The sequence below is a fragment of the Artemia franciscana genome, chromosome 3, assembly GCF_032884065.1.
Source record: "Artemia franciscana chromosome 3, ASM3288406v1, whole genome shotgun sequence".
Taxonomy (NCBI): Eukaryota; Metazoa; Arthropoda; class Branchiopoda; order Anostraca; family Artemiidae; genus Artemia; species Artemia franciscana.
In genome coordinates this window covers 8,581,548-8,606,979 of record NC_088865.1, presented here as the reverse complement: position 1 = coordinate 8,606,979, position 25,432 = coordinate 8,581,548, and the positions used below count along the sequence as shown (strand labels likewise).

General features: G+C 34.3%; 1 protein-coding gene across 3 annotated transcripts in view; it reads right to left on the bottom strand.

Annotated features, from left to right (window-relative positions):
• Nucleotides 1-25,432, bottom strand: part of LOC136024841 (uncharacterized) — a 112,568-nt gene that overhangs the window by 76,772 nt on the left and 10,364 nt on the right. For all 3 annotated transcript variants that reach the window (XM_065700332.1, XM_065700334.1, XM_065700333.1), the window contains exons 2-6: nt 19,158-19,781; nt 8,709-8,830; nt 7,536-7,723; nt 2,687-2,802; nt 1,867-1,977 (exon numbers count right to left, since the gene is read on the bottom strand). In XM_065700332.1, the coding sequence (XP_065556404.1) occupies nt 1,867-1,977; nt 2,687-2,802; nt 7,536-7,723; nt 8,709-8,830; nt 19,158-19,753 (1,133 nt within the window). In that variant the 5' untranslated portion in view covers nt 19,754-19,781. The remainder of the gene's footprint in view (nt 1-1,866; nt 1,978-2,686; nt 2,803-7,535; nt 7,724-8,708; nt 8,831-19,157; nt 19,782-25,432) is intronic.

Genomic DNA, 25,432 nt, shown 5'->3' with positions numbered 1-25,432 from the left:
TCTTTATACAAAAAGAAAATGACACGAGTACTACAAAGAAAAAAAAAAATTCAGTTTGAAGCATGATTTGAAATCTTTCAGTTGTGTTTGTCCATAATTTTAGTCTTTAGTAGGATCCGATATATTAAGACTACTGATGACCTTTGAATTGCTTGTCCATATTGGACATCTCAGTAGGTATTTTGCGAAACGGAAGAACATGGTAAATTTCCAATTTACCAGCATTTACAAGAATCTTCTAGAAGGGTCCAATGTAAAGGATGTGGGGGAGAGCAAAAATGTTGTACAGCATTGTCAATACAAATTACATTATATGGTGAATTAATTCAAAATGAAACTAGGGAATAGTTTTTAAATAACAATTTATTGGTAAAATAGAATCAAAATTATGTCATTGTTGAAATTACAAAATAGTTTCATAAAGTCAAATAAATCAAAACAAACATAGCAAACAAACAAAGTCAAAACGTCAATAAAGTCAAAATTATATCATTGTTAAGACGTATTAGTGCCTTTAAAATATGACACAAACATAAGGAACTAAATGTTACCTGTTGTGCAGAACAAGAATATTTCAACAACATTAATAAACAAAAACTGCTGATACAAACGGAAGACAACAGCTAAATCATAAAAAATAAGCTCCAGTAGAGTTTGACATTATAGAAAGAACAAAGTTTAGAGAGCTCTTAATGTCATTACATTAAGATATTAAAAAAAACAAATACTGATAAAAACGGGAGAATTCAGCTAAATCATCAAAAATCAGCTCCAGTAGAGTTTGACATTTATAGAGAGGACAAAGTTTTGAAATTTACAGTGAATAGAGAGCTTCTAATGTCATTACATTAAGATATTAAAAAAAAAAAAAACTATAGAATAGAATATATTTTATTCACTGTAATAGCTAGAGCTAACATGAGCATGTCATGATACAAAAAAAAAGAAAAAAGAAGAAAAAAAAGGCAGCAAGTGCTGCTTCAAGGTCAATAAATTAAAATGAGTTTTAAAAAATTAATACAAGTCAAGAACTTATTTTCGCAATTAGAATAGCGACCATTTATACAGAATTTTTCAGAATAATAAAGTATATAAATGGTTGGTATATTCAAAAACACTCAGAGGCAAATACCTGAAATAATCTGGACCAAACATTAAATATTTTTCAAGGTAATATTATTAAAATACCGAATAAAATAAGGAACAAATGATTTGCAATATCTCTCGGTGCAAGAGGCTGGGTAAGTCATTAACTGTGGACATTTTTTATTTATTTGTCGGAGTCTAGTTACTGGTCCTTCAGTAGGGTGGCTCTCAAGGTCGGGTATTAGACCTCGATGAGCTGGGGAATTAAAACAATTTAGTCCAACACGATATGTCAACTCATGTCTATGACTATTAAGTGAATTCAAGTTGAGTTGTTTTTGTGCATCATCCGATCTTGAGTAGTTATGTCCAAGTATAATTTTTACAGCTCTCTTTTGTATTATCCCAAGTCAATCTGATTGATCTTTCGTCAAACCCGGATGCCCAGCTGGACACGCTTACTCAAGAAAAAGTCAAACATAGCTACAGTATATAGATTTCAAAACCTCAGTTGGCATACCAAATTTCTTCAGGTTCGAAAACGATTGTAAAAGTGAGGCGTCCTTTTAGTCAGATGGTCAATGTAAGAGTTCCATCTTAAATCTTCGTCCAAAAGTACTCCAAGCATTTTAACAGTTTTCTTTATAGGCAGTAATAGAAATAGAAGAGCGAAATAGAAGAGTGGCTGTCGACCTTTAGGAAGGAAAAAGTATTATAAGAGCTCTTAGAGAGCTTCTAATGTCATTGCATTAAGAAATTAAAAAAAGAAAAAAAAATTACCCATTGCTTTTGCCACTCGATTCTACTGCTAAAGCTTTGATACTTTCTTCTGACTTCTTGTATTCTTCCAGCAACAGTTTTCGGCGTAACTTAACGGCAAGCTGATTTTCACTAAAAAAAAAAATATAATGATAATTCATGTTAAATACGGGAAGAACACAAACCAATAAAAAGATCGTACAAGAACAGAAAACACTACTTCAGTCCAAATAGCCTAAATTCTACATGAAAGAGGAGGGGGCAAAAGAACTTTCTCAGGGATGGCGGGATCTGCAATGCCCGAAAAGCATAAGGCCAGAGCATTACGCATTTTTCTACAGTGAAAGGCCAACCAGATAAATCTCAAAGGAAATAAAGGCATCACAAACTTTGCTTCGAGGGGGGGGATGAGGGCATTAGAAACTTTAAATGACATTTTACCTCGAACATCCATATTTTCGAACAGTTAAAAAACTCTCAGTAAAACGTTTCCAAGAAGAGGGGCGGGCAGGCGATAGGGTCTTTGCATTAGCAAAACTATCTTTAAATATATAAAAGGCTCCGCTCCTACGAGATGGTAGATCTGCTAATCATATCATTTTTACATGTGTATTCATAAGAATATCCCTTTTTTACAGAAATTTTCTAGGAAGAATTAGACCGTAGAACTTAGCTTAAAGAACAATGGACAAAACTAGTACGAAAAGCATCATACTAAAATATTACCATAAAAAATTACCAAAACTGGTCATTCTATTTGTTATTCTGTTAAAACAAATCTTCACAAACAACTCAACTATGAATTAAAACTGATCCATAATTCGATCATCTGCTGACTTACTGATAAATCATCAAATTGTCTTCCGTTTTTTTCCATTTCTCTGATACATCTAGCATGATATTGTTCAGCTTATAAAGCTCATGGGAGAATTCTGTTCGATTTTCTTGCTTGCAAATCTGGAATTATTCAAGAGGATATCAATCAGTCAATAGCAGGAGTAGAGGATCTATTGATTATCAAAGCTAACACTACTACTACTGCTGCTAACGGCTCGCCACAGAACCAAGCTGCCTGAGACCAAAACGCTCTTCCTCCCTCCCAATCTGTTCAGAGCCTCCCTTTTTGCACCCTCCCAGGCAGTTATAATTTCCTCTCAATCTATCCTTACGATCTTCTCCCACCCTTTTTGTGGACGACCTGCTTTGTGTTTTGGCTGGCTGACAAAGACGATGTATCACAATCTCATCCTTCATCCACAGAACGTGTCCTAAACATTTCAACATTTTCTCATTGTAGCCCAAAGAAAACAGCTACTTGAAATCTCAACAAAATTTAATTCTTGTTTGTTATACTACATCTAAGTATGTATTTTATATCCAAGTGAGCAAGCTGCCCAGATATGGCATTTTGGTTCAACTTTGGAACAATGAACCGCACTGAAAAAAAAATGAAGAAGGTACTCTCGTTCTTATTTGCCATGGCCTGAAAATTCCATATTTTGAATTATTAGTTAAATTTGATTTAGTTTCACTGGTACACAGATGGCTGAAGCTGAGTATAAGTATTTTAGTTTCATTTAAAATAAAAAATTTTAAATAAAAACTTTTATTGAAAAAAAAAACAAGATTTCCTTCCAAGGCTGTATTTAGGGTAGGGGTTAGGGAATTTGCTCCCCCCCCCCCCCCGAAATGTTTTCCCAACTCGTAAAAACGCAACAAAAACGCATAAAAACACATTTTGATGCCTGTTTGAGTTTTTTTTTGCACCCCCCGAACAAAAATCCTGGATACGGCCCTATATCCTTCCCTCAGATTTTATCCCCAAACAATCTCCAAGGCTGTCACGGGACAGTCCCGAAGCTGACAGAAATACATACAAAACATGTGCGGTATGAAAGAACGTTTGTTCCAAGTTTCGTCCAGGAGTACAATATTATTTTTTAATAAATTGTATATTTTTTGTTTCTTTCTTTAATTTTGAACCATCTATATAAATAAAATCATATGTATGTCTATGTGTCTTGTATACATTACTACACTGTTCGTCTCGGTTTTAGGTAAAAAGCTTCCCCTCCCCCTAAGGCCCTCTTAATCTTTCATATGCTTTTCGCAGTTGACTAAAATTAGAAACCCCCTGAACACAGATACTTGGAATAGACGGTATTGAGATAGTAAAGTAAAGTTACTAATCATAAACTTTATCTCAAATACTTTTAAATTTAAAGATACGATCGTTATTAATACGCGGGGGATTTTCCAGGACAATTTTCCCCGGAGAGGGGTATTTTTCACAGGGGAAAATCTTTTGCAGGGAAGAGAATTTTTAAGAAGGAATCTTCTACAGGGGACAATTTTCCGAGCGGAAATTTTCCGCAGAGGGAGAGTTTTCCGCGGGGAAAGTCTTCGGATGAGGGGAGAGTTTTCTTGATATTGTTTTCTTTTGAGATCACAACAACGCACGTTGGGTAAGCTAGCATGCTATATTGACTAATGATTTATGTATATGACGCAAACCATAATTTGGCAATGGCCATGAAAGTGGTTTTTCAGAATCAAACGATTTTGTTGATTGATTGAATTGCGCACATAAGGTGGAAATATAGCCTATATGTTACCGTGAATGTCCGAAATCTAATTTATGTCGCCATTCACCCGTGAATGTTTGAAATTCTTTCTTCTCTGCTTGAATCAATTAGCTTAGCGAATCAGCTTTTTCAGTCTTATGCAAGCTATGATGGTAAAAGTTATTGTTAGGTTTGATTATGTTAGTTTAGGTATGTTAATTCTGGTTCTAAATAACAGAAATGGCTAAAAACCTAAGCTAACCTAACCCAACTTCACCAAACCTAATTTAATCTAACCTAACCTGTCATCATCATACCTTGCATTAAATTGAAAATGTTGACTGGCAACGCTGACTAAATCCAAGGAAAAAAAATATTTCGGACAGTTACCAGTGAATACTGACATTCCCCAATATGCTGACATTCACGGAAATATATATAGTAAATTAAAAAACAAAACAAAAAAAGACAACAAAGTCCTGTAACAGCCAACTTGTCTTTTCATCCGCTGGAAAGACTGTCCTTCTCTATCAATGTCTAGAGCAGAATTTAGTAGCTGGCGTTCCTCAGGGTTCTGCAGAAGACACCTAAGGATTCCTCAAGAAAGAATAAGCAACGACAAACCCACACGAAGAACAATTATAAGTAATGATATATAAGGTATATACCAAAGGAACTGGAAAAAATTTTAGAGGAAACAATTGAAATAAAATAATATATACACAAAGAACTTGCTTAAAACAGATATACTGAGGATATTTCTATAAACCCTGTTCATTATAACTAATCAAAAGAGATTCTTAATCAAGACCGTATCCGGGGGTTACCGGGTTTGACCCCCCCTTCCTCAAAATTTTTGTCTAACCCATAAAAAGTAACAAAATGCATTTGAACTAATTTTTATACCTTTTGTTAGAACGATTTGTAGCCCTTCTCCCCACCCGAAGAAAAATCCTGGATACGCCTTTGTTCATAAGACATAATATAGTACTTCTCCTTATAAGGAGCGAATTAGTCTGCTTCATCCAAAACAGAGCTATCAGTAGCCATGGATAGAATACCCCAATCCAATTTTTGAATGTTCACCACATTAATATTTTGTATCCATTGAGATCGAATAACATCCTTACTTTGTGCTTAAAAGGTGGCTCTTTTTTGTTTATTTTTCTAGTTTTTTTTGCCCTTGAAAACAGCAAGGTGGAAGGCCTTGCTGATATACAGTACATGATTCTGACAGTTGAACAGTTTTAGACTTGGATTTTGGCAATTTAACATGGGGAAATAGAAATTAGAAACACCTAGCGCCACTAGCAGTTTAGCGTCTGATGACTTCATTGAATAATTAGAAAATCTAAAAAAAAAATGAATAACAATTGTAATTAGCATGCAATAATATAGGATATTTGCTACACATCGTACATTTTACTACCATTTAAAGATTCATAGCAAAGCATATTACGAAAATATGGTTGATCATATTGATTATGACATGGCTAATCATATCTCCAAGACTTCGAAGGGCATTGGGTCTACCATAAACAACTCCAAGACTAAATTGATTGCCATCAACTAATCTGCTCCACATCAAGTCATTGTTGACGACAAACCGATTGAAAACGTTGAGGCAGATATTTCTACCTGGATATCAAGGGCTTGGGCAGATAGAAATAGCAGTGTTTTATTTTCAAGCTTTTTGAAGAGCTGTCAAACATAAAAATGTGATTATAAAATTGGCCCCACGTAGTATTCACACTAGCCTGAGACAGAAGCTAAACTCTCTTGAATGCAAAACAGTTGAATCACTTTGGCGAATCAAAAGTTGGTTGATTTGTGAGTCACTGTGAAAACAGCTGAATTTACTTTTGAAGCTTTTTAAAGGACTTTCAAACATACAAATGCGCCTATAAAAACTGTCCTTCAGTAGGATTCACACTAGCTTGAGACAGCAGCTAATCTCTCTTAAGTACTAAACAGTTGAATCACTGGCGAATCACAAGTTGCTTAATTTGCGAGTCCCCGTAAAATAACTATGGTTAATTTCAAGCCTTTTAAAGGGCTCTCAAACACATAAATGCGCCTACAAAAATTGATATCCAGTAGTAGTCACACTAGCTTGAGACAGCAGCTAAACTCTCTTGAATGCAAATCACTTGAATCAGTGGTAAATCACAAGTGGCTTAATTTGCAAGTCACCATAAAATAACTGTGGTTAATTTGAAGCTTTTTAAACGACTCTAAAATACAAATGTGCCTATAAGAATTACCCTTTACTAGTATTTTCACTAGCTTGAGACAGCAGCTAGCCTCTCTTATATACAAAACAGTTGAATCACTGGTGAATCACAAGTTGCTTATTTGTGAGTCACCGTAAAATAACCGTGGATAGTTTGAAGCTTTTTAAATGGATCTAAAATATAAATTTACCTACAAAAATTGACCTTCAGCAGTATTCAGATGCCTCAAGACTAACCTGAGGCAGCAGCTAGCCTCTCTTAAATGCTAAACAGTTGAGTTATTTGGCAGGTCGCAAACTGGCTGCTGTAATTATTTTTTAGGGGATGTTTTGAACTTGATGAAAACTATTATATCAGGTCTCCTGACATAATAGATGTTAAATTTCCTTCTTAATCTTCAATATGTTAAATATCCTACCTGTTAAATGTCCTTGTCTTGTCCTAGTGTTGTTTTTTTTGTATATATTTTATAAAAGTGTTTTATTCTTGTTTTCTGTGGTCCATTACAAGCAAAGCTTCTTGGGCCTAGTAACCGCTTTACTTTTGTAAAAGTTTTTCTTTTATTTTTAATAAATTGATTGATTGATTGAGGTCCAAAAATAAACTTTCATTACATTTTCTTGACAAAACTTGAGTGATTCCTTTTTGATATTTTGTTGTTCCAGCTTCACATCAAAGAAAAAAAATGAAAATAAAATTTATAGCAACATAAATATTTTAGTTTCAAGATTGCATAGGATAATAGTAAAACTACACCAATTTTATAATGCAAGAACAATTAAATTTTCTAGTTACTCAGTCAATTTATTTTTAATTGGGAACAATTCCCCCTCTCCCATTACAGGGTCAGTACATGTGTGACAATATACAACATGGGTATACTAATACTTACATCAGTTATGCTTGGCATAATTAGGACTCGTATCCGAACTTCAGAGTAGATACACTTGAAGAAGAAATACTTTGGAACCAAATCCCATGAAGTGTCAATCTCACGCATAAATTTTGATTCAAGTGACCTAATGTGTGGCTTTAGTTTCTCCCCAAATGTCACCATGTGATAGAAGCTTCTGAGTAACCCTTTAAGATAAGTCAGAAATCAGATTAATTTGTACACCTACAGTAAGTGAAGAAAAGAGGATTATTTTCCACGTTTTTCACGGTCAAAATGTAATAAATTGTGGAAATTCGAACCTTTTCTTTTAAGCAAAGACTTCTATCTTCTAGGAAAGACATTTAAGGGTATATGTGAAAAAAAAAAACATCTGAAAACCAGCTACCAATTGTCCAACTTGGGCGAGTTTACGTTCGTCTTATTTTCATTTACATTTATACAGGCCTGAGCAAAAAACAGAGCTCATAAAATTGCTAACCAACTAATGTGTTAAGCAAAACCCTCGAAATCGAAGCCCCCCTCCCCCTCCCTAATGCATACTAAATCCTAAGATTTACCAATTTCAAGCATAACTATCCCAAGGTTGGGCTTTGTGAAAATGTATTAGAGCATTGACCCTCTTTGCTATGGCCTAATTGATAGGTAATAGAAATAAAACGACCTATTTCTTGATCAGTTATTCCTACAATAGAGAAAGAGAGAAAGAGAGAGAGGGAGAGAGAGAAAAAATTTTTAAATGAAGATAAAAGAGAAAGAAAAAAAGGGAGAAAGGAAGCAAGAGTGAGGGAGAAAAGATTTCTTTAAAATGAAGATATTAAATAAGGTCTGTTTCTAGATCTAATGGGGGGGGGGGTAAGATAGAGTGTTTTTTTAATGAAAATGCGAAAAAAGAAGTTTCTCAAAATTTAGGGGACTTATTGCCTCCTATATTTAAACAAAGCGAAAACAGACATAGACATATTATTACTCTCCACTATTTTAAAATAGGAAGCAAAGCTAAACCATCCTAGCTCCAAAACTGCACTTGTCAAGGACCATGTCAGCTTGGATTTTTTTTTTTTTTTCATTCAACTCTTTCCTACTCTTGTCAACCTTTTAGTCTTCATTACGAAAAAGAAAAATAAATAGAAATAAAATAGACAATAAATACACACACACAAAAATACTTACGCATTACAAACTCTTCGCCGGGCTGTACTTCATTAAGAATTTTAACTCGTTGTTCAATTCCAAGCTCAAAAAGCATACTTTGTAGGCGGTCAAAAAATACAAATGGATCATCCTCAATTAATCTAAAAATAAAAAGAGAATAGTAAGAAAATATCATCCCAATAAAGATTTTCATCCAATGAAGCTCAGCTCCATTTTATCATTAATAATCAGTAGTGGCACAAAATAAGTGTTTTGAAGAACATAGAACTAAACCTCCACGTGTTTTCGCCAAGGTCCATGGAAAATTGCTGGACCACCAGGGCTGTGGAGTCGGAGTTTTAGTAAATTTTTGCTAAATGGAGTTGGAGTAAGAGTCGGTATATTAAAAATGTCTGGAGGCGAAGTCGGAGCGAGAGTCAATTAGAACTTAACCGACTCCACAGCCCTATGGACCACTGTCATGGAGCAAAACATACGACTATGTCATCAGACTAGATCCTTCCGAAGACGCAACAAGAATCTTAGCATTTAATCCTTATCAAATTTAACCAAGACATAATTAGCTCTTCTCATGTATGGGGCCCTTCCCCTCATGAATACGGCCTTTCCTCACAGAGGTCCAATTGGGCATAAACTAAAGAAATAATGGCTGTAAATACTAAACAGGTTGGGTCAAGACAATATTTGTTCATTAAGGAACTTAAAAAGTTTGAATCAAATCCCGCATCCAATCTATCAAAAAGGTCGAATCGATCCATTGGAATGTAAAGGCATAACAAGGGCATTAGCGATTACTTAAAAAAGTAATAGAATATGTTTATTGACAACAATAACTTTTAGGTAAAATACGTAAGCCAATAAAGACTCTGCTCCTTCCTTCCAGCTGGTCCCCATAATATTGGATCAAAATTTTAAGATAATAAATTTGTTTCAGAAACATCAAAAGGTCTAATAAGAATGCTACCAGGATCAATATCCATCTAGAGCCCATGAGGCAATGGCCTTCCATTATGTAAGTTACCCTCTGTTAAGAGAAAGTTTTGGGAGAACAAGCTGTCATGTTTGAATATTAGTGGGAAAATAAAAAGGGACTCCTATGTAACTTAAATTCTAAACCTAATTAAGTAGCAAGGTGAATCAACAGACACCATGTATTGCCACTTTACCAAAATGGCGTATCTGCTAAACCTCGGGGATGGCTTGGAACATCAAACTGAAACTCCCAGGAAGTATTAAGCGCACCAAGTAGACCTCAAATTTCGACTTGAGGTGAGGGGACAATTTTTTTTCCTCTGACCCAAGTAGGTATGGTGAATATAAGGCCTAAAGGAACTATTATCTATTCAGAGTTAAGTGGCAAAACAATAATAATAAAAAAAAACTATGCGTTGCCAAGGGATCGAAACGGCGCATCCCCAATATCCTGGGAACAGTTTTGGGTTCAAGTTTCAAATTTTAGGGATTGTTTGAGTGGGGGAGGGGTAAGTGGATCTCGAATCTCGACTTGGAGGAGGGAGGCATAGAGGAATGCTCTAAATATGTTGGTCTTCAATCTATTTAGAATTTTGGCATTATGAGCCCTGTTGGACTAGAATATATCCCATTTGCAGATCCAGGAGAGCGGAGGAACCCCGTCCCCTCTCAAGATTGTTTATGGCACCCTCATTCCTTGTATTTTTCTATTTTCACTCTTTTTTTACAAATAAATTGTCAATTATTGGAACCTCCCAAAATTTTGCTTTTTGGCACCCTTGTCACATTGCCCCCCCCCCCAAGATTTTGCTCTAGACCTACCCCTGATGTATCCCAGTGATGAAGCAATATGCAACAAAAAGAATTCTAGTCTATCAGAGTTATCAAAATATAATGCCTGCATTCTCTAAGGAGAGCTTGGGGGATTGAGTTGAACAAAATTGCATATCCGCAACATCTTAGGAACAACAAGTAAAGATCAAACTTAAAATTTTTTAGCGTTTGAGGAGGGGGAGGAGGCAGGGGGATTCGTATTTTGTGTTCAGAGGGAAGAATTTGTAGTGAGGGGACAAAAAGTGTGTCTCAAATCCATCCTGAAGTTTTGTGACCTTTAGCCCAGGGGAACATTGAATCTGTTTACAATAAAGTAGTGAGGTAAACGAAAAGACAGTGTATTAACCAAAGTTATCAAATTGTCTATCTGTAACATCACAAGAATGACTGGGGGGATCAGATCCAAATCCATATTATTAGGGGAGAATAAGAGGAATTTAAATATTATGTTAAAGAAAAGGGATAAGAATGACAACATATTTTTGTGTCCTAAATAGTTCTTTGTCAGAAGGAGAACAAACATTTTTTTTTCCTATCCACAAGCTATGGATCAAGGTGCAGAAAAAAGTTCACCCAAAAATGGTAGAACTCATGATATTTTTGCTCTGTCCATTGACTTGATTTCTAATGTTTTTGACTATTCTGTACAGCTTGAAAATGAAATACATTAGTTTTTTAGTCAGGTGGACCCCTTCGTCGAAAAAAAATTTGAAACCAATGTGACACCTGAAACTGGGCCAATTTTTATTTTTTTATTTTGATTTTAACACTAATAATCCACAATAGCGCACAATAAATGTACGAAAATACAGAAAACTAGACCTCCATGCCAAATTCCCATGAAAATCTTCTGGGCCATTGTTGTGGAGCAACACATACAATTATGCCTATCAGAGCAGAAGGCCTCTCAAAGGTCTGAGAAGAACCGTAGCTTCTAATCCTCATTAAATTTAACTGAGATCCATCTAGGCCTTCTGACGCGTGTGCATGACTAGATTGTAGCCCTTTACTAACAGAAGTCCAACAGAGCATGTAGATAGACACAAAGGGATCATTGAAGACAAAAACTACAGAGAAATTAACTGTTTTGACTTGTGACACCCAAAATAGGCCAACATTTCTTGGTCTTGGATCAACTAGCTACTGTCCTAGCACATATACTAGGCCAAACAAACCTAGAAGGAAAACAGACATTCTGAAGAAAAAGAAGATTGAATTGATTTGTCACACCTGAAGATGGATCAAACGTTGGCGAATTCTCAAACTGGCGAAAACCTTTCCGGGTAATAAACCATGAATATCTTAAAAACAACAAATTTTGAAAAAGTTGGCGCTACCGATTCTTAGGACAAAAAATTAATTTTGTATACTAATCTCCTTCAAATTTCAGGCCATGTTGATCCCTCAAATTTTAGGGCAACAAGAGAGCCAATCAGGATAAAAATTAAGGTAGCAAATTTATTTTTTTTGATTTTTGACATCCTGTCTTCTATTATAATGAAACAAAACAGAATCATTTTTAATGTATAACCTTGAGATGCATTTACTTAAGCAAGCAAACAGTAACATAAAGTACACAATAAAAGACTTTTAATAAAATGGTGGATTAAGATATGTGTATATTCAAGCGAAGCTACAGGATGGGGGTCAGAATGGCTTCAACCCCCCCCCCCCCCATAGAAGACACAAAATTAAGCCAATTCTCAATTCATATAAATAAGAGTCCCCCTCTCAATGAACACAAAATCCTATAGTAAATTTACTTTAATATTATTTAGTATAGTAAAATTGCCTTCGTAAATTCACTATAACTACTATAGTAAATTCTATAGTAAAATTACTACAGTTGGCAGAAAAATTAAGACTGAAAATTCAAACTTTGTCCAAAATTTAAAATTTAAATCCAACGTTTAAATTCTTAATTAAAAAACTGTAAAACCTTTGCAAATATTCTTAATATTGACCAATAATGAAACTACAACAATTAAAAGCGAACATAAATTATTGTCATTTTAAAAATACGTTTTACGGAAAAGAAGTCTTTAAAAGAAAAATAAAGAGCCATATTAAGATGAACAAATGAACGGACTTTAGATGGGCTGAAATGATCATTCTACTTTGGATAAGTCAATACTAAAACGGAGAGAAATTAAAATTGACAATCAAGCAATCTTTAAAAGAACTGAAATTATTTAAAGCAAGGAAAAAGTCTACCACTCCCCAGGAATTCTTAAGGTTCAAGCATCATTTACACTTTACTGAAAACAAAATATATTTTTAGAACTTCCCTATTATATTATTTAATAAATACATATAGTCTTTTACGACATTAAAAGTCTAAATTAATCAAACTTCCAGGATTTAGTATAATTATTTATTAAATAAAGCATTTTTAATAAAATAAAAATAAATAAAAAAAATAAATATAAATAAATAAATAAAATAAATAAATAAATTAAATTAAAAATAAATAAATTAAATTAAAATTTAAAATAAATAAATAAATAAAATAAAGCATTTTAATTAAAAGCATTTTTTTCCAGTAAGCTCGGTTATCATGGTGATTTTGTTGTTGATCATTTGAAAAATAAAAATTAGTATGTTCAAAATACATATTATTTTCAATAATACGTAAAGATACCGAAGCCATTTAGAGGGGGTTGAAAGTGGGTAGCGTCACTCTGATTTGTAAACTTTCATTAGCCTTCCAACATTCTTTCTCCCTGTGTTGTCATTGATTTTATGACAAAAAAAACGCACTACTCAAAATATAAGCTCGTTTTCGAAAAGTACTATGATCCTCTAGCCTTTAGAAAGATTGTTGCAGGTTAGCTTTAAAAGGCTAGCCTTTAAAAGAGGATGGTAGTCCTGCTCTTATTCATTTTAAGTTTGACTTGATTACTCACTCTAAATCCTGTTCAATCTAGGATTAATCTATTCATCTATAATAGTATCTGTCATCTTTAAATTTGATGTGATTACTCATTTTAATTCCTGTTCATTTTGTATTTCATTAACAAAAATTTCTGTTAATTTTCAAGTCTGAATTATTATATTATTAAAAAAACACATTTTTTCAACTGAAAGTAAGGAGCAACATTAAAACTTAAAACGAACAGAAATTATTACGTACATAAAGTGGGTTACCCCCTACTCAACACCTCGCTCTTTACGGTAATAAAAAGTTTTTTATTACTTTTAAAAAAGTGTATTATTGTTCGAATTAAACAGCCCTTGTGTTTCAGGTGTAATTCTTAAAGAATTGGGACAAAATTCAAACTTTAACGTAAAGAGCGAGGTATTGAGGAGGGGGCAACCCCTTTTTATACGTAGTAATTTCTGTTCGTTCTAAGTTTCAATGTTGCTCCTTACTTTCAGTTGAAAAAATTGTATTTATTAAATTTCTGATCGTTTTTTATATAATACCAGGAAATCTGGCTCCACCTCCATGGAGAAACCCCCCTCCCGTGGAAATATTCTCCAGAAAATTCAATCCCAGTGGAAATTTACCCCGGACAACTAATTTTAACCACTCCGCGCTCTAAAATTTAGACGGAAAAGAGAAAGCAAGACATATAAAAAGAATTTTTTATAAGAATTCTGACAAATTCTCCCAGTGTATAATTTTTCCTGTCAAGTTCACTCCCTGGAAACTTCCCTCTCCATGGAAAATTCCCCCGTGGAAAAACCCCCATCTAACAAAATCGCCCCCCCCACCCGAAAATTCATGCATACATCCCAATAACAAATAATATGTGTAAACAATGGACACATTTTACAACTTAAAAGACCTTTCCCCTGAGGCTGTGGGGGTGATCATATTATAACTAAAGGCATAGTTTTTGAGCATTTAAACTATGATGAACAAAATGACTCTTAAAATTTTGATCGGACGATTTTGGGAAAAAGTGCGGGGGAGGGGGCCTAATAACCCAACAATTTTTTGGTCACGTAGAAAGGACATCAGAACTATTAATTTCCGTACAAATAAGCCCTCTCCCAATATTCTAGGACCACTGGGTCGATACAGTCACTTTTGAAAAAAAAATGGAAAAATATACAAAATTCCATATTTTTGCAGATATGAGCTTGAAACCTATACAGTAGGCTAAGGTTCTCTGATGTGAAAAATCTGATGGTGTGATTTTCAGTAAAACTACTTAACTTTTAGGTGATGTTTCCCTTTTTTGAAAATCAGGAAAATTTTCTCAGGCTCGTAGCCTTTGATGGTAAGACATTTGTATTTGAAATCAGCGTAAAAAGCCGATTCTTTTGATATATCTACTGGTATCAAAATTCCGTTCTTTAGATTTTTGGTTACTATTGAGCTGGGTTAGTCCTTACTTAAAGTTCGTTACCATGAACTATTTGACTTTATTTCTCTTCAGCTTATGGCTTTTTGATTTTCTTTGGACACTCCATTTTTTTGTAAACATCTTTTTAAACAGATAAAAAGAAAACGTCATGCAATCAACTCCATAATGGAACTTAAGAAGATGTAGCTTTTCCTTGAAGGCGTAGTTGTCTTTGGGTATCAACAGATTGCTAATGTTTGAATTTTTCCAGACAAAAACATTGCCAAATTTCACTATTTAGTTTTGCTGGTTGTAGTTCAGGGTTAATGATGGCAAAACTGATAAAAATCTGATAAAGGATTAAAAACTTCATAGTTTTGAAACAACCAAAAGAAAAATCCGAAATTATTTGTAGAAATTCTCTTGGACTCAGTCCCCTTCTCTTGATGCCTCAGCACTCGGTACATCCGGTAGGCAGAGAATTGTACGGGAAGCCAAAGTAATCACGTCTGTAGAGCCTTTGAAAGGGCTTGAACAAATAGAGAAAGAGAAAAAAAGAAAAGTTTGAGAACACAAAACAGAAAGTAAAAGAGAATATACTAAAGCCAAAACTGAGAAAGAAAGATGATCTTTCTAGTGAAGACTCTGAAGTCTCAATGGGTTATAAAACTGACCTGATGGTCATCTGTTATACTATTGACAGTGAGAATGAACATGAGCAAGAAAAGAAACTAAAAACACAGCTGAGTGAGTACTATGCTGTAGCACATGATAGCAAACATGATCGCAAGGCTTGTTTATTGTAAGGATGCTTGATTTTCCTAGCGAAAATCTTGCTTGCACAAAATATCTTAGCTGTGGGAGCATAGCCAACTATTCATATGACCGGCCCAAAAAAGATGAAATTGATAAAGCTGAACAATACATCTTTGCCGGGCCACTGGAGTTTTCTGGAGCTGGTCTCTTCATTCTACCTTCAGTCCAAATTCGGCACATCAGCCTGTACTAGAAGCATTCTCGAATTCGAGAAATTGTTTTCTCGAATCCCTCATCCTTTTTTCAACTGAAAAAAAAAACTTTTTTCTCTGATACTAATTGAAATTACAATTTTTTTTCTATTATCAAACAGTTCGTGGTAACGAACTGTAGTAAGGAGCGACCCGGCTCAATAGTAACCAAAACTCTAAAAAATGGAATTTTGATACCAATAGCTACATCAAAAGAATCGCATTTTAATGCTGGTTTTAAATATATAAGTTTCATCAAGTTTAGTCTTACCCATCAAAAGTTACGAGCCTGAGAAAATTTGCGTTATTTTAGAAAATAGGGGGAAACGCCCCCTAAAAGTCATAGAATCTTAACGAAAATCACACCATCAGATTCAGCGTATCAGAGAACCCTACTGTAGAAGTTTCGAGCTCCTATCTACAAAAATGTGGAATTTTGCATTTTTTGCCAGAAGGCAGATCACGGATGCGTGTTTATTTTTTTTTTTTTTTTTTTTTTTTTTTTCAGGGGTGATCGTATCGACCCAGTTGTCCTAGAATGTTGCAAGAGGGCTCATTCTAACGGAAATAAAAAGTTCTAGTGCCCTTTTTAAGTGACCAAAAAAATTGGAGGGCCCCTAGGCCCCCTCCCACGCTAATTATTTTCCCAAAGTCAACGGATCAAAATTCTGAGATAGCCATTTTATTCAGCGTAGTCGAAAAACCTTATAACTATGTCTTTGGGGACGACTTACTCCCCCACAGTCCCCGTGGGAGGGGCAACAAGTTACAAACTTTGACCTGTGCTTACATATAGTAATGGTTATTGGGAAGTATACAGGCGTTTTCAAGAGGATTTTTTTGGTTTGGGGGAGGGGTTGAGAAGAGGGGAACATGCTGGGGGAACTTTCCTTCGAGAATTTGTAATGGGAGAAGAAAATTTCCATGAAGGGAGAGCAGGATTTACTAGCATTATTAAAAAAAAAACAATTAAAAAATAAAAGTGAAAAAGCTTTTTCAGCTGGAAGTAAGGAACAGCAATAAAACTTAAAACAAACAGAAATTATTACCCATATGAGGGGCTCACCTCCTTCTAATACCTCGCTCTTTACGCTAAAGTATTTTCGGTAATTTCAACTACTTATTCTACGGCTTTTGTGATTCAGGGGGTCATTCTTAATGAATTGGGATAAAATTTAAGCTTTAGTGTAAAGAGCGAGGTACTGACGATGGGGCGAATCCCCTCATATATGTAATAAAAACATGAGAATACAAAAGTTCTTTACGTAAGCTAATTTATAAGTTACGTAAATCTTTTACCAATAAAAAGATTCGTAAAAAATTAAAAGTTCTAGTTGCCTTTTTAATTAACCAAAAAATCGGGGGGCAATTAGGCTTCGTCCCCCGCTCTTTTTTTCTCAAAATCATTCGATCAAAATTATGAGAAGGCCATTGAGCCAAAAAAAAAAAATATGCAAATTTCGTTTTGATTATTCCTCTGCGGAGAGCCAAAATCAAAACATTCAACTGATAGTAAGGAGTGACATCAAAACTTAAAACGCACAGATATTACTTCGTATATGAAAGAGGCTGCTTCCTCATCAACGCCCCGCTCTTTGCGCTAAAGTTTTTTACTGTTTTAGAAAGAAGAATTGAGAGAAAGAGTCAAACTTTAGCGTAAAGAGCGGAGCGTTGATGAGGAAGCAGCCTCTTTCATATACGAAGTAATATCTGTGCGTTTTAAGTTTTGATGTCACTCCTTACTATCAGTTGAAAAAACTTGTTTTTTTTATTTAATTTCAAGTATAGTGTTAGTTTTATCGTATTTACAATACAAATTTGAAAAAATACCATTTTCAAATACTTCTTCCTTGTACAGGGTGAGACCAACTCTGTCGGAATTACTCCATGGTAAGCAGAAAACCTATGTTCCATTGTGGTACATGAAAACTAATAACAAGAATTTTGTTTTGCATGATATTTCTGTACATAGAAGTGTCCCATATCATGTCTTAGGGTGACATTATTTTTGTCTCTGCAAGCATAGAATTTACCTTGGGGTGTCAGATTTACCCCAGACTAGGGGGTAAGTTTAACCTCCCTAAGATGGAGGTTACTTTGGTGCATTAAGTCACAGAAACAACAAAATTTGTGAACTTTCTGGATTGAGAAGAATAGTACTAGTATGACCAAGAGCAATGTCAAATGATTTTATTGTACCAGCAAGCCCAGAACAATTTTGGGAGCAACTTTAGCTGAAAAAACTCGATAAGAGGTCAGACAGACCCAAGTTCATCCTACTAGGCTTTGACATGAGTCATGTTTTTTTGGCTGCCAGATTTCGTGTTTTCTTATTGACAAAAAAAAAATGTTCAAACGAGTGAATAATTGGTTAGTTCCTACTTAAGAATGAGTTCGAAAAATTTGTTTCTCTGGTCTGCACTGTATTTAAAGTCAATAGTAGTTTCCAATTTATGCTTCTGTAAAAACATGACATTGGTAATCTTTCTATAGGTATTCAAAATATTTTTTTAAAAATTTTCTAGGAAGAAGATAATTTCAAAGACCACACTGTATTTCTATGACGATAAATAACAATTCAAAAAGGGATAAATCCTTTTATTAGACAGCTAAAAAACAATCAAAAAATATACTGAGCATTTTGATCATATTTACAGTGATCATCATCAGCAAAAATGTTCAGTATTTCTGCTAATGATGCTCTCTGTACACGTGATTGAAATTTCCAGTATATATATATATATTTTTTTATGCCTAATAAAAGGATTTATCCCTATTCGAGCTGTTATTTATTTTTAGGAAGACAACAGGGAAATTTACTTACAATCAGAAACACCAGCTGTAATTCATATAGTAAAATTTTCTTTTCTTTTTTATGAATAATGTTTGTCAAGAAAGTTAAGTATTATTTCGAAATACTCTTTGTTGCGTACCATAGAACTTTTCTATATATATATATATATATATATATATATATATATATATATATATATATATATATATATATATATATATATATATATATATATATATATATATATATATATATATATATATATATATATATATATATATATATATATATATATATATATATATATATATATATATATATATATATATATATATATATATATATATATATATATATATATATTATATAATATATATATATATATATATTATATATATATATATATATATATATATATATATATATATATATATATATATATATATATATATATATATATATATATATATATATATTATATTATATTTATTTATATTTATCTTTATTTTTATCTTTATTTTTAAATTAATAAATTTATCTTTATTTCTATTTGTATTATCTTTACCTGTTTATGGTATTTACTTGCTCCTCACTTGCATTAATCAACTTATCAGTTGAAGCTGCAGTTTTTAAAAACATGTAAATATCATCCATCATATTAGCACTGGATAAAACTCCTGCAGACATTTCTTTTTCACACAGACTAAAAGGGGCATCTGATTTCATGTTTTCTACAATGTTTTCCAGTTTTTCATAACAGGAAACTTTTTGAAGATCATCTTCAATTGATTTAATATCATCATCTAACTCTGATTCCATCAAACTGATCAACTTCAGCAAAGGATTATTTTGTGAAGCAGCTTCTGATAAGGCAGCCTCTCCATCTCTTAAAGAGTTTGTTATTTGCTCTGTAATGCTGTCAGATTTGGCACTATCTGTTACATGAGATAGGAACTTTGTAACTTCATTCTGGTTTGGTGCAGCAGTTTCTAACTTTTCTGCCCCACATTCTTCTTGATTAGTCCTAGTCAGTATATTTGTTGACTCATTAATTATAATATCATTTTTTTCTTCTACATAGTTCACAACTTGAGAAAAATCTGAGTTTAGTATTCCAAAAATCTCAGGAATTTGGTTTTCTTCTTTGACTTCAGAGCCCATCCTCTTTTGTTTTGCTCAAGGAGCCTACCTAAAAGGAAAACGAAATAATTAAAAATTAAAATTAAACAAAAAGAAAATAAAGAATATTTAAAAACGAAATAACCAATAATTATTAAAAAAGTTTTAATAAAATTCATTTATTAATTTTAATAGTTAATAAAAATAAAATTAATAAAAAAAAAACTTTAATAAAGGTATGTGCAGAAGAATTGTGTTGCGAGAGTAACACTTTGGTTTTGTCCCGTTTTTTTGTTCTTTTCTTTCCTATGCCGCCGATCTCAGCTCATTCCTGGAAACTGGTAAGGGTCTAAGCTGTGCGGTTTTTACGAAAGTGTGGGCCTCAGGCCGGATTGGTGAATATGACATTACATTTTGGAAAGCTCTGCAGAACTCTTGCCTGGGGCCGAAAGGGATGGTTTTGCTTGTCCACGAGCCAGAGCCTATGGTGTGCGAAGTGAAGTGGAGATATATAGCCTATGTCAGAGAGAATTATCTGAAGTTGTGCAGCCAAGCTTTAGTTTCATCAAACCATGTTTCTGCTTTTGAATGGAAAGCTCCGTTCTAGCAGGCAAATCTATAAGTGTTAAATATATGCGGCAGTTACCTTCTTTGAGTGATAAATAGAAAAATTTACAGAAGCAAAAATGTGGCATTTTCCCCAGGTCCGAAAGTGCTGCAATCTATTGTTTCTACCCATTTCTGTTCGTGATTTCAGCTGAGTTTATCATTCGGTTTTTCGGACTTAGAATTGCGGTAGAGAAATGGTATCAGATGTGCCTAATAAACATTAAAAGTTCTCTCATTGCTAAAGAAATTGGAGCTCATCCTTTGCTCTTTTCTAAGTGGTGACGTCAGAAAGTTGGCCTACGACAAAAAAAAATCAACTTTTGAACTAAGACAGATAGGATTTTTTTTTTCGACGGCAACCGATAGATCTTGATGAGCTGATCAAAGTATATGAAATCCATTTTTTGGCACAAAAATTCCTTCATGAGGTATACCAGTTTGAAAGTTCTAAGGGGTTGACAACTTCAGTAGTAAGGTACACACAGAAACGAAATCTAGGCCGATATAAATTATAAGACATTTAGAGGACTTGTAAGCAACAGTCGGCTGTTAGGTAATAATCCCCTTCGGCAATGAGGGGTTAGCAACTTTTGCTAGTTGGTGTATCTATTATTTGTTTCCAGAGTATTTGATGGTAAAAATAAATTGGTTCTAGTGGCAAGACATATGGGGGACTTGTAAGTAATTATCTGTTGTTAGGCTACAGTCAACTTCAGCGATGAGGGGTTTGCAACTATGCTAGATGGTGTACCCATTTATTTGTGTCCGGTGAACTTGATGACTATCACGGGAAAGGGACTTATAAGTGAGAATCGGTTCACTTTGGGCGGTAAACAGCTGTTAGCTCATAATCATCTTCGGCAATGAGGGTTTGCCACTTCTGCTAGTCGGCGTACCTATTATTTGTTTCTGATGTATTTGATGGTTAAACCAATTTGGTTCCAGCGGTAAGACATGTAGGGGACTTGTAAGTAATAATTGGCTGTTGGGCTACAATCATCTTCAGCGATGAGAGGTTTTCAACTTTTGCTAGTGCGTGTACCGATTTATTTGTTTCTGGTGAACTTGATGTCTATCACGGGAGAGGGACTTGTAAGTAAGAATCTGTTCACTTTGGGCTAGAAATTTATGCAAATTGGTGCACATTGTTATTGCAAATGGTGCACGATACCCATGTTATTACACTGTGATACAGGGAAAGAATAAAGATTATTATAAACCCTTATATTATTGTATTCAATCTCTTTAAATCTGACAGAATTAAGTATTTACACAACGGGTACAAACGATTACGTAAAAAAAATACGGTAGTTTCATAATAACTAGTGTCACCTATGGTATTTTAATCCTGAAAAGTTACAGATAGCTTTATAATACCAACTAGATTATATAAGATATTGTTCCAAGTTTTCATCCATCACGATGTCTACGATTGAAAAGGATAAAGTTCAACTGGCTGCAAAGTCAATTTAGTCCCTTCTTTCGATATTATTTTGTAGTTGTTGTTTTTTCAGCGCTGAGGAATAGCCTTTGGTCATTTGATAACTGATTGCGTTCTTGTTTGAACATACCGTTTTAAAAACTTCGATAGACTGACAACTTCATCATGTAACCGATAGTGAAGAAACAAGCACAAACAAGAATGTAAAACACTGAGATAGTTTCGTAATAATTAAAAGAATGTCATCTATGGTATTTTGATCCTGAAAAGTTATAGATAGCTTTATAATACCAACTAGATCATACAAGATACTGTTCCGAGTTTTCATCCGTCACGATGTCTACGATTGAAAAGGATAAAATTCAAGTGGCTGCAAAGTCAATTTAGTCCCTTCTTTCGATATTATTTTGTTGTTGTTTTTTCAACGCTGAGGAATAGCCTTTGATCGTGTGATTATTGATCGATAGCGAAGAAACGAAACTAAAGTGTTGCTCTCGCAACACTTTCGTCGGTAAAGCCAGACAAAGGTTGCCGCAACACTTCACGCTGCCCAGGCAACGTAGGTCTAGTTTGACTTTGGGGTGAGGATAGGAAGAATAGGAAAAACAATCAAAAAAAAAACATGCAAATTCTACCAAAACATAGAAAACTTTGAGAAAATCAATAAATTCTTGAAATGCTAGGGGAGGGAGTCTGGATGAAAATTATACCCTATATACATATCTACTCTCACATCAGCTTCATTTATTCAAAGTCATTATTCAACCATCATTTGTACCAGATAACAGCCTTTTTAATAAGAACATTGAAAACTAGCAGAGTATTTCTCTTACTTAATCTTTGTCTTTGCTCAATAACAAGAAAAACAACTAATACAACTTTTGGTCTTTCAGATGAATTCTGGATGAAGCAAGAGTTAGGTTCTATCCCTGTTTGTATCTATGAGTGGTACATAATAGAACAATGGGAGGTATTTTTTGGGTGTCTCGAAAAGCCAGATATTCATTAGAAAAACAGCTTCAATTACAATAAAGAACCTCAACAACAAAACATCACAAGCTCAAATAAAAAACACCCATTTATTAGTAGATTTTTACAACCAGGTCAGTAAAAATAGGGATCGATGGTATCCTAGCCTAGGTAAATTTGGTGTTGGAAAATAAATCAGTAATGGCTATAGACTGCTGCAATTTTGTAGGTATAACAATCTAGTTATAAACAATACAGTATTTGGTCATTAAATGGCCCATAAATTAACGTAGTATTCACGTGATGGTAAGACAACAAGACCTTATTGACTATGTTATTGTAAACTGGAGAGAGAGAGGATCAATACAAGATACTAGGGTGTATAGGAGTGCCATTATTGATGTTAAAAGTAAAGATCACCATCTAATGTCTAAGGTTAATTTAAAGCTGAAATTTCGGAAGGGTAACTCCCTCCCGGAAAGTTATGGTATATAGGAGTGCTGTTATTGATGTTAAAAATAAACATCACCATCTAGTTGTGTTTACGGTTTAATTTAAAGTTGAAATTTCGGAAGAGTAACTGTCTTCCGGGAAGTTAGGATGTTGGTAGATTCAGGATGAGAATTTGAGAAACTTTCCAGGAACAGTTGAATACCAATCTGGAGAGTTTAAAATTTGACAACGTAGAAGAAGGATGGAACTATTTTAGGAAAATAACTTGTAAAGTTGCTGATAGTGTCTTGGGGAAGAAAGATAGGAATATAGCTAGGAATATTAGTGAAAAGCTACATGTTTAACAGAGAGCAGAAGGGGCTTGTACAAGAATTATCTGAGTGATAGATTTATATGAAAATGAGAGGAATGTAAAGCAAGTGGGGAAAGCATTAAAATATAAACTAAGAAGGCGTGAAGTGGAGCACATATATAAAATTGCGGAGGATCTGGAAGATACAGCTAGACGACATCATGGGCAGCACAATGAATTATTTATTCATTTTTATTGTTTTTTCTAGACCATGGCATTTCGTATCGAAGGAGTTGTCGTAGAAATTTCGAAAAGGGCGCATTTGAATAAAAGTTAAAAGGGCTAGTGCCCTTTTAAATAGTCAAAAGGGATTGGAGGGCAACTAACCCCCTTCCACGCCTACTATTTCCCCAACGCATTGAATAAAAATTTTGAGACAGCCATTTTGTTCAACGTAGTTGAAAGGTTCGGAAATTATGTCTTTGAGGATGACAACTTATCCCCCAGCCCTCAGGGCAAGGTTTGTAAGTCATGCCCTGGGGGCATATAAGGTTTTTATAGAAAGCGTGATCATATAAACTTCAGAGGGGCTCATTGGATTGGTAATAGAAAGTTCTAGAGCACTTTTTAAGATTCAGAGTGATTGGAGGGCAGCTACCCCCTCCCCCACAGACACACATCATAATGTCCTGAAATGTATCCAATTGAAATTTTAAGATAGCAATTTAAATCAAAATAGTAAAAGATCATGCAATAAGGCTTTTGGGGTTGAAACAAACCCCAAAAGCCTGGGAGCAAGGGTTGTAAGTTATGTCCCGGTGGTATTTCAGTTTTTTTTTGGAAGGGATGGAAACTTTAGAGGAGTCTCATTTGGTTGAAAAATGGAAGTTATAGTTCCTTTTTAAGAGACAAAAGCGATGGAGGGCAATTAGCACCCCTCCCCCACCCAACAGCCCTTATTTTCACCAAACGCATCTGGTTGAAATTGTGGGATAGCCATTTTGTTCAAAATAGTCAAAGAACATATAACAATGCCTCTAGGATCGACACAACACCCCAGAGCCCAGGGGCAAGAGTTGTAAATTGTGCCTTGGTTAGGTTTTACGAAATGGCTGTTAGTATAAACTTCAACTGGGGCTCATTTGATTTGAAATCGAAGCTATAGTGTCCTTTTTAACGTGTCCTTTTACACCCTGAGAACATCCAATCCAAAATTTTAAGATAGCAATTTTGTTCAGTGTAGTTGAAGAGTCCAGACATTATATCTTTGAAGATGACAACCACCCCACAGCCCTGGGGCAAGATTTGTAAGTTATGCCCTGGGGGCATTTAAGGTTTTTATAGAAGGGATGGTTGTATAAACTTTAGAGGAGTCTCATTTGGTTGAAAATTGGAAGATATAGTGCCCGTTTTTAAGAGTCACAATTGATTTTAAAACAACCAGCCCCCCCTACACTCATCATTTCCCCCAGCTTATCCAATCAAAATTTTGAGATAGCAATTTTGTTCAGTGCAGTTAAATTGTTCGAAAATTATGTCTTTGAGGATGACAACCATCCCACAGCCCTCATGACAAGAGTAATAAGTTATGCCCTGGGGGCATATAAAGTTTTATAAAAAGTGTGTTCGTATATGCTTCAGAGGGGTCTCATTCGAAAGGTAACCAAAGTTTTAGTGCCTTTTTCAGGTAGTCTGAAGTCAAATCCCAATGTTGTCATTTCCCAAAATACAGACAACAAAAATTTTGAAATAACCTTTAGAGGTGGCCAATTTGTTTGAAAATTGGAAGTTCTAATTCCCCTTTAAGAGTCAAAAGCGAATGAGATCAACTACCCCCTCCCCACAACTACCCATGTTTCATGAAACGCATGTGATTGAAATTGTGAGATATCCCTTCTGAGACAAAATAGTCCAAATAACATACAACAATGCCTTCAGGGTTGACACAAACCTCCAG